Source organism: Micropterus dolomieu, linkage group LG01 (genome assembly GCF_021292245.1).
Source record: "Micropterus dolomieu isolate WLL.071019.BEF.003 ecotype Adirondacks linkage group LG01, ASM2129224v1, whole genome shotgun sequence".
NCBI lineage: Eukaryota > Metazoa > Chordata > Actinopteri > Centrarchiformes > Centrarchidae > Micropterus > Micropterus dolomieu.
In genome coordinates this window covers 39,699,720-39,709,848 of record NC_060150.1, presented here as the reverse complement: position 1 = coordinate 39,709,848, position 10,129 = coordinate 39,699,720, and the positions used below count along the sequence as shown (strand labels likewise).

The following is a 10,129-nucleotide window of genomic DNA, read 5'->3' as shown; positions in this document are numbered from 1 at the left end:
CCCCCCCCCCCCCCCCCCCCCCCTGCCCTGCCCCGACTTTTCCCGACATACTAGAGTGGCTCATTTCTGAAGGCCTGAAAGCGGCTCCATCTAAACTTCTGTTTTGACTGGGATGTAGAGGGAGGTGGGGGGGGAGTGTACTACTAAGGCCATTTTTAATCAGCCGCTTCGCTGCAAATGCTGGCCCAAGCAGATGGAAGTCATTACTGAATGGCAATTTACTGCACTGCACTGACAACACTCTGTCCGTCTTCTAAAAGTCCCCATACACCGATCTTAAGTAGACTGCTATCTGAATCTGCCCTTTTCTGGGTTATGTTGGCATGCTCATCGTTGTATGTATTCAACAAGAATTGTAAAGGATGCTTAAATACATCTATTAAAGTGCTCATTTGACTTATTGCATCAGATGTTGAGCTCGTCTGGGTTATGTCATTATTGAAGCCTCTCTTCTGTGTCTAGACTGAAGTCTAAACACCCTCTGCATCTATAAATAAAAATTCCTTCTGGGCTTTAAAGGTTTTCATTTTTTTTAAACAGGGTGAACAAGACATGTTGGTTTAATACTACTACTTTCTTGGGAGCTGTTAACTACATTTCACTTAATCTTTCCCTGCCGGTGCTCCTCATGCATGCTTAATTATCGGTCTGTGGCTATGCTGTGTCAAGCCATGGCACAGGCTTTGTATTTACTTACTGTCAAAACAATGAGTGTAATCCTGCTTCAATGAAATCCCATTCTCCCCCTCCCCCCCATTTCTTGCCAATGAGATAATTAGTCCCATGTCTCATCTGCATCTGAGCAGGAAAGCCTTTTGGCTCCCCAAACCTTCTCTCTGCCCCCCACCCCTCCCAAAACTGGCACTGGGCCCTGGGCAGTTTGGGCACCCTCGCTGCCCCATTATCTGTCTCACTGTTCACATATCTAACTCGTATGATGAAAATTAAGAGCTGCCTCGACCACACTACATGTAGAAGAAAGATTCCTCCTCTGTAGCTCTGTTGAGTTTTGCTGTTTTTTCCCTCCTAATAAAGTTTTTTTTGAGGGGGAAGGGGTGTTCCTTTTCTGTATCGAGGGTCATAGAGGGTGTCAAACAGCATAAAGATCATTAAGGTCTTTGAGGCAAATGTGTGATTTGGGGATCTATAAATAAAATCGCTAAAATAATCAATAAAATCACACACACACACACAGCAGTCTTTAGGAAGCTTCTGTTCTGCCTTGTAAAGTTAAGATTAACTGGTGTGATGCACCATAAGTCCAATACAATGACTACAACATTGACAAATACCAAAATAATTATGCATTAGGGCTGCAACTATTGATAATCTTCATTATCGATCTGTTGATTTTTTTTCCTATTGAACAAATTATGATTCAATCCATAAAACAGCAAAAAGGTCAAAGTCCTATTTCAATTCTCAGAGCTCCAGCAGACGTCTCCAATTTGCCCGTTTTGTCCAATAACTATCTACAACACGAGTCTGTTCAGTTTCCAGTAACGGTCCTCACATTTGTGAAGCTGGACCCAGCAAATGTTTGACATTCGTGCTTCATAAATGACTTCAACGGTTAGGGAGTTATTTAAGGTGTTAATTTAATGTTGTCACTTGATTTATTGACAATTTGTTTCAGCACTTTTCTACATTTTGGCGGATTCATCACTTTTTGCATCTCTCATTTCAAGGTCTGCAACTAACAATTATTATTTTATTATTGATTTAATCTGGCGATCAGACTGTTATGTAATTGTTTGGTCCATAAAATGTCAAGAAATATTCACAAAATGCCCAACACAAGTCAAATATAATGATTTAAAACCAAGAACAACTGCACAATCCACACATTTGAGAAGCTGCAACAGATGATTTACGTGACAACTTTAATTTATCGGTTATTTAAGTTGTTGTTGATTTTAATTTTGTAGAGCTGATCAATTAGTCAATCAACTGGAAATGTATCACCAACTATTTTGTTTTAACCAAAAAACAAGTCATTATGTTGTGAATAGCAGCAAATACTCAGTGATGCGTATTTGCTGAATTTTCATCACCTTTCCATGTTACACACAGTATTTCTTCTCTCCTTTCCATCTTTGCATGTTTTGCTGATACTTCAGCTGTTAACTTGGTGCTTGAATGACAAAAAACTGAATGTGAAACATTATTTTTATTTATTTATTTTATTATTTATTCCACAAAAAGGCTAATGGTATTTGTGCTTCACCCTCTCCAATTGCTACACCTCTAACACAACGAGTATCTCTTATTTCCCTCACAGAGGCGGCGCTGCACAGCCTCCTGAGAGCTCTGACCAGCGAGACGTACAACGACCCCACTCAGCACCTGGAGCGGGAGCAGGCGTTGGCCAGGCAATTTGCAGAGATCCTGCACTTCACACTGCGCTTTGATGAGCTTAAAGTACGACTCTTATTTCTCCAACACATTGTGTCAGTCTCTGCTGTTAAACCCCAAAAAACATGTTTAGATGTTAATATAAACTCTGCACTTTTTTCCTGTGATATAAACCGGACCTCTTAGCCTCCCGAAGAAACTGCTGATGCCCCCAAATGGATTTTTAGCTCTGTGCAATTTTAGACTGCAGCCAGTGAGCACATGATTAGCATTTAATTAGAATCCTGATACTGCTCTGCTGTTTGTAATACAGTGGATGTCAGTGGAATAGCTAATAAGGGTCTGCAAATTGTTGTTGTCCTGAGCCAAGTTCTGCATAATGTGGCAGGTTTTTATAAATGATGGAGGGAGGAATCTTCAGTAACTCATCTGGCTTAAATTCAGACACAAATTGCTTATGTGCAACCCAGAAAAACACCAGGAATAAAGCGAGGGTGTCGGTTGAATGCCCATTGTCAAAAACATAATTGTGTGAGCACTCATCTGGTTAGACAGTGGGTGGACTGGTTCCCCTATACCCTCGCTCCTTAGATACAAAAACTTAAAAAAAACAACAACACACAACCGACACCCCCAGGCGATTTGCTGCGACGTCCCAATTAGTGCCCACTACCCAGGCTGGCGAGATAAAAACATGAAGGTAGGGGGTACAAGGTGGCATGCCAGACCTATTCATCAATCTTTCACACCCGTGCACAGGCTTCTGACCTAGTTAAAGTGTCTGTGCGGCTTGCAGCCCCTCCCTGGTGAAGCAGCCTGTCTCTCCTGGTGCACACAGTGGACACAGACTGAGTACCAGTCTATTGTAGCGGGATTAGCATGCTGCCTGTGCAGCTTTGACTGTGACAGGCTCATACAGGAATGAGGATAATTAGCCACATGATGAGCTCTCACTGGTGGTGACGTTTGAAAGGAGCTCTCTGGTTGGCCGGCTTGTTTTTGAGGGGTCAGTTCGGCTTCACGGTGAAACAAGATGATTTATATTTTGTTAGCTGACTCGTGTGGCTTTTATCTGAGTCCTTAAGTTTAAAAACTATCGGACAGTAAGCCTACCCTTGTCCTCTGTCCTCTTTAACTTTGCCTCTTCTTAATGAGACCCTTTATACCTTTTTGTCAGCTTTATAATTGTTGACCCTCTTGTCACAAACTGTGCTGATGCACAGCCCGACCCCAAACTGGGGAAAAAAAACAAATTTATCCTGACAGGATGAGCGGGGATGTGGCTGTAAAAGGGGGGGATGAGTGTCAGAGGATTCAAATCCAGTTCAGCAAATAAAATTGTAATTGTATCCATGTTCTTTTTATGTCATTTTCCCCCCAAAGCTACGTTTCTGCCTTGTTAGCTAAAGCATGCTGTCATGATGATGGCTTGTTTGATCCAGAACTGAATGTCCTGCTGCAGGCTGTGCCACCTACAGACATGCAGTGAAGCTCTCGCCCTGTCTCTCATTCTCTGTATTAAGATGCATTTCTCTTGTTTTTATTTTTATTTTTTGCAGATGACAAATCCCGCCATTCAGAATGACTTCAGCTACTATAGGAGAACCTTGAGTCGAATGCGGATCAAAAACGTACCGGTGAGCTCATTCTGTCCCTCTCCTCTCAGGGTGGTGGGGATGCTTTAATTAAAGAAAACACTACTTTGTCAAAGTGCATTAAATCAATGTTTTTATTTTAACAATGGCTCACATGACCACTAAAACAGTATGTTTAACAATGAATTATACATTTACAGGTAGTCGTCTACCATTGCAAACAAGAGTAGTATAGATTCAGCAGAGATGACTGATGCGTTTCTTTTAATAAGAAAATGTTAATTCAAGTGTTCAAGCAGTCTGTAATTTTGTATTTCTTCAATGTTGCCATGGTGCCGGCCCTGGTCAAATTTTAAAAAAATATGCGTAATCATGATTCGTCTATATTCAGGCCATCAGTTCTCATTATTATCTCAGCACAGTTCAGACTGAGTAAGTAGGAAAGCAGGAATGATTGATGAAGTTTGCAAACTGTTGAAGCCCCCTGGGTGTCAGGAAGAGTGCGGCAGGAAGCGTCTCGCAACATGAAGTCAGAGCCCCACGGGGAGTTTCATGGAGTTTGAAGCACAAAGTGTAGAGCAACAGCGCGTGGCGGCAGAAACTGATCCAAATCAGTATCATGGCCTGAACCCTCTAGAGATGAAACGCCTAATTTAAGGTCAATGTGGAGTCTGTACAGTAAATGATGCACTCTGGGATCTATTAAGACCATTAAACCCCTAACAGAGGTCAGAGTTTCAGATTTTTGCATTTTGCAACAAAGTAGTGTGCATTCACAAATATATTTGTAACTTTTATTTTTTAAGTCCAGTTCCAGTCTATCCCATTATGACAGTGGGAAATAACCGACTAGGGCACTCTGCCCTGGGCCGAGAGAGAAGGGGAAGGTTTTGCATTGTATGTTCAATTGTTAACGACTGCAGCTTTAATTCTCTGATGGCACAAACAGCTCATGGATAAATAATGATCAGGAAAAGATTTAAAAAAGTGCATAAGGGGCAGTGAAGTGCTGCACAACTTGCTTTCAGTCACCAGAAATTGATTTCCCCACATGGATCCATGTAGCGCTGATGCCAAAACTATCCAGTCAATGAGTTCCCTACGTCAATATGATACAGCTTTAAAAGGCAATAATGTATTTTCTTTATTCCTTAGTGTGCACCAAATAAACCAAACCACTGGTGTATAATCAAACTAAAAGTCAGAGACCTGTCAGTGTACCTTAAACCTCAAATAGATTTTCTTAAGTGCTATAAAAAGGAAGCAGCTCACTCAATACTATCAAAGTGTTATAGGATGTTTCCTGTATTGATTACAGACAGTCGCTTTGGAGATATTAAATTCAAGAACCCATTCACTCTGCTATATCATGCACGTTGCACAGATATACATCTTTATAACGCGGCTTCAAGGGCATCTAAAAGATACTTGGGTGCAGGAAATAGTGAGATTTCAGTGTTCCCGCGTGTGCAGAACGAACTGAAACTGCTCTTAGTTTTGACCGTCTGACAGGAGGTTTTATTCCCCAAACCAGAATGTGCCATTAGGCAAATGGGCCCAGACAAGTTGTCGTTAGGAGCCGTCACTGCTGAAAGACGTTCAGTCTCACACAGCAGCAGCAGCAGCAATTTAGTCACCACTCAGACAACTGAATCATTCAGACGGCAGAGATGAAACACATCTGTCCCTGAGGTACCAAAAAAAAAGTCTTTGAGCTCATGTGTCATCATTTGTTAAAACAGTGAATTGGTTTGAACATTTTGGGCCGATTACTCATATTCTGTCTTATGAAATAAATAAATAAATAAAATAAAGGCAGGACACATTGTTATTATTTAAATATGCAGACAAATTTAGAACAGGCTGTTGAAGAGACACCTTGTTCTTTGTTACCCGCCAGGTGTTTTCAGTCTGAAACTTTAAAAGCAGCAGGATGAGTTAGTCAGCTGGGAAACCAGGAGGAGCAGCAGGGCTCAGCAACAGCACTATTTTCCAGTGTTGACTTTATTTAATGATTAATAATTCACAATCTATTGGAGCCACATGAAAACGTGTTTGATGCCAAATAAAACTTCTAATATTTCAAATGAAAGTAGCTCATTATATATTTTAATAACAGAATTCATCACAGTATAGAGGAGATACCACCAGCTTTGTAAAAACCTTTTGTAGAGCAGTTTAGAGATGTCACTCATCTGTCTCATGGAAGAAAAATATTTTTATTTTTGCAAACATCCACACAGACTCTCAAACTGTTAGTTAAACAAATCTCCTACTTTGCATATCGGGGCTAAATGTTTTTATTAAAGGTCTGCATATGGATTTTATGTGAGGTGAGCAGTCCAGCACAATGATGGCTCAACACACCAACTGAAATAGAAGTCAAAAAGTTGTATGTAACACATTCAACAAGACAGCTTTGGTGGTCTGCACCCCGAGTCACATGCTCTATGAAGAATGTGGACCTTTCAATAACGCACGCAAATGCTCAAACTGAAGAAAATATATTCCTACATAAAATAATAGGTGTGACACGGACTGCTTTGGGTTGATTTTCTGTACATTGAGAAGCCCTGTTTCTTTATGTTGTGAACATGTGAACTATATTTGTAAAGGTCAATCAAGGCCCACGTTTTCACTACGAGATGTACAGTTTCACAATGGGACATTTTCTTCCTGCATGCTTCTCACATAGCCTACAAAACTAAACTATTTTAGTCAGTTGAATTTAGGATATTAGTTATATAAGATCCAGATAAGTGTCCAGGGTCTCTGTTAAGTAGCTGATCCTGACTTTTGACCTGAAGAGATGCAAGAAGTAAAGGAACTTAACTATAAAATGTCATTATGTTTAATGAATTTTAGGCGGAGGGTGAGAATGAAGTCAACAATGAGCTGGCCAATCGGATATCTCTGTTCTACGCCGATGCCACGCCCATGCTGAAAACATTAAGTGACGGCACAACAAAGTTTGTATCCGAGGTGAGGCTTTGACGGGAGAAAAGCAGTGGACGCTTGAACAGATACGTGAAAGCAACCACCTCATTCCTTTTTTGTCTTTTCACAGAACAAGAACCTGCCGATCGAGAACACAACGGACTGCTTGAGCACAATGGCGAGTGTGTGTAAAGTCATGTTGGAAACGCCGTGAGTAACTTCCTGCGTTGTTAAGAGCTGCTTCTGTTCTTGCTCTTTATATTCACGTGTCTAACCTCCCCTTCTGACACTTCCTGGCGTTTCAGGGAGTACCGCAGCCGATTCTCCAGTGAGGAGACGGTGTCTTTCTGCCTCCGAGTGATGGTCGGGGTCATCATCCTGTACGACTACGTCCATCCCGTTGGAGCTTTTGCCAAGTCATCCAAAATCGACGTGAGTGCAGCCATGTTCCCTCTCTGTCCCACTTCACAGCTTGCTGTATAAAGCTAACGACCTGTATCTTGTCCGCAGATGAAAGGCTGCATCAAAGTCCTCAGAGATCAGCCTCCGAACAGCGTCGAAGGCCTTCTCAACGCTCTCAGGTAAGCTCATGTAGAAATCAAATTGTGTTTTTCCCCCTACAGCCCAGCGTGTAATGTGATTATAGCCACAGCCTGGCACTAGCTGTCATTGAAAAGGAGGCGGCTGCTCGTGCTGTGAGCTGAATGATACCGACCTCTCGGTTTATTTCACTTCCCTTCAGTACAGTGACTCATTCTCCGCATAGTCCAGCGGGGATTCGGTCAGCTGTGAGCCCTCTGTGCGAGACTCGGGTTGGCCGTCGAAGCCTCTCCAGAAAGGAAGATTACGTCTGACACCTTGTCCCCTTACAGTCCCCCAAATTTTACCCTGCCTTGCCCAACACTCACAGCTGCTCGAGCTGACGGGGCAGTTTCTGCGCTGTCTCTCTCGCTCGCTCGCTCTCTCTCTCTCTCGCTCTCTCTCTCTCTCGCTCTCTCTCTCGCTCTCTCTCACTCACTCTCTCACTCTCACTCTCACTCTCACTCTCTCGCTCTCTCTCTCGCTCGCTCTGCTACGCCGGCGCTACCCGGTCTCATGAGGTCACTCGGCGGTTACATCTCTGATCTGACAGAGGATGACAAAATATTGTAGATGTACACAGTGGCCGAAAGTAACTAAATACATGTATTTTAGTACTTTAACTTAAGTTTAATTTGAGGTACTACTTTTCCAATTTATACTACTTTATACTTCTACTTGTAGATTTCAAAGTTGAACGTTTTACTCTCTACTCCATTACGTTTATCTGACAGCTTTAGTTACTAGTTTCTTTTTACAGATTAAGATTTTACATAACAAACATATGATAAGATTATAAATTACATAATTATAGATTTAACCAGTGGTTCCCAAACATTTTTTGGCTGCTTCTAGTTGGAATTGTTAGCAGTCACATCAAAGAGCGATTTCTCATCAGATGGGTTTTATTTAAATAGCAGTTTGAGGCCTATAGAGGTCAAATGATCCAATATTTAAAAAATTAGGGAAAAGTAAAAAAACAACAGGAATACAAATTTGTGTTGCTGAACTTTTCCTCTCCTATTAATCATCTTATGACCCCTCAGATTTATCTTGTGCCCTTAGTTTAGGAACCAACTACCTATTAAGTAGTTAAAACCAACCCCTAGAGCTATATCGATTCATCAATGAATTTATTAGTCAATCAACAGAAAATAAATCATCTATTTTGATATTTGAATAATCAAATTAGCAGTTTAAGCAGCAATGCTTGATATTTTCTGAAGCTTCTTAGATGTGACAGTTTGAAGCTTGTTTTAGCCAAACATGACCGTAAACAAGTGTCACCTTGTGCTCTAGTAAATGATTTTGGCATTTCTTTTTTAATTTTCCTTTAGGAAATAATCAGCAGATTAATCAGTAATCACCTTTACCAGCTTCAACACTAAAATACTACTTACACATTCATGCATCAGTATTTAACAATAAAATAATATATATCAGTTATAGTGGGCATTGTCTGCCAAATGAGTACTTTTACTTTTGATACTGATAGGTACATATTTCTTATAATACTGAATACTTCTTCCACCTCTGGATCTGCAGGGAGACGCAGTGCAGCCACTGATTTATTAATTCTTTTTCTCTCACCTGCAGGTACACAACCAAGCATCTGAATGATGAATCAACCAACAAGACTATCAAGAGCATGCTGCAGTAGGACCAAGCTGCTGCTGCTACTGCTTGCCTCACACCCTGCTGGGGGGAGACGCCACTCTCCTGACTGATGTCGGTGCACAGAATGTTTTTGGGTTTTAATTTCTGCTTTTTTTAATTTTATAACGGAAAAAGAGCTACAGCTCCGGCCCTCTTTTATAATGCAAAATGCTACTGCCATTATGAACGTCTTTTTCTGTGCCAAAAAGATGTTGCTGAGATGTAATGTTTTCGATACAAGGCCATTCAACAGTGGCAGCTAATGAAAGCATTATGGATCATCTGGTGTTTTTAAACTTGTTTTTCCCTATATAAGGGACGGGAGTGCGTTGACTTGAAAATTTAAAAGAGAGATATATAGAGAAGTATATATTATTTTTGTTTGATTTGTTATTTAATATTACATCCTCTGCATGATGAAAATGATGTTTCCCTTCTATTTAAAGAAAACTAATGGTTCAGTTAAATTTGTCTGCTCTGCATTATTAAATGTTTTGTTATTGAGATGGTACTTGTCGAAATGAGATTTAAGAGTACTGTTTGTATATTTTTATAGGTTTTAATTTGTGCATATGTCTTTTTTCTTTTTGGTTGTGTTGTATTTTTCTTTTGAAAACTTTAAACTGTGATGTGTGCAAAATCAAATTAAATTTGGGAGTCTGTACTGTAAATGGACAGTATGTTGTGGCTGGAGAAATTAAACGGAGAACTTTTGTTTTCTACAATTCGCCTCGTTTCATCTTTTATCTCATATTGTCGTCTCCAGGAGGCTGAGAGAAAGTTTAGTTGCAAAGGTTTGTTGTGAAAAGCAGTGAGCTACATTTTCCCATGCTCAAACCTCAAAACAGGCAGTGAGGTTTAAGATCTCAAAGCCTGATTAAAAAGACACTCACAGAGGCAGTTTATTTTCTTTGAAATGAGCTGAACTACTGGGAATAGTTTGGTAATCTGCTTGTTTGCTGGTGGTAGATGAAAAGATTGATACCACTCATCTTTGAACGATCAAA

At 40.6% G+C, this 10,129-nt stretch overlaps 1 protein-coding gene across 2 annotated transcripts in view; it reads left to right on the top strand.

Moving 5' to 3' along the window:
- The window catches only part of fam49bb (family with sequence similarity 49 member Bb), a 31,428-nt gene extending 21,581 nt beyond the window's left edge, over positions 1-9,847 (top strand). For both annotated transcript variants that reach the window (XM_046052712.1, XM_046052631.1), the window contains 7 exons: positions 2,282-2,421; positions 3,915-3,992; positions 6,816-6,932; positions 7,018-7,097; positions 7,193-7,319; positions 7,398-7,468; positions 9,063-9,847. In XM_046052712.1, coding sequence (XP_045908668.1) covers positions 2,282-2,421; positions 3,915-3,992; positions 6,816-6,932; positions 7,018-7,097; positions 7,193-7,319; positions 7,398-7,468; positions 9,063-9,126 — 677 coding nt within the window. In that variant the 3' untranslated portion in view covers positions 9,127-9,847. The remainder of the gene's footprint in view (positions 1-2,281; positions 2,422-3,914; positions 3,993-6,815; positions 6,933-7,017; positions 7,098-7,192; positions 7,320-7,397; positions 7,469-9,062) is intronic.
- Positions 9,848-10,129: the final 282 nt, after the last annotated feature.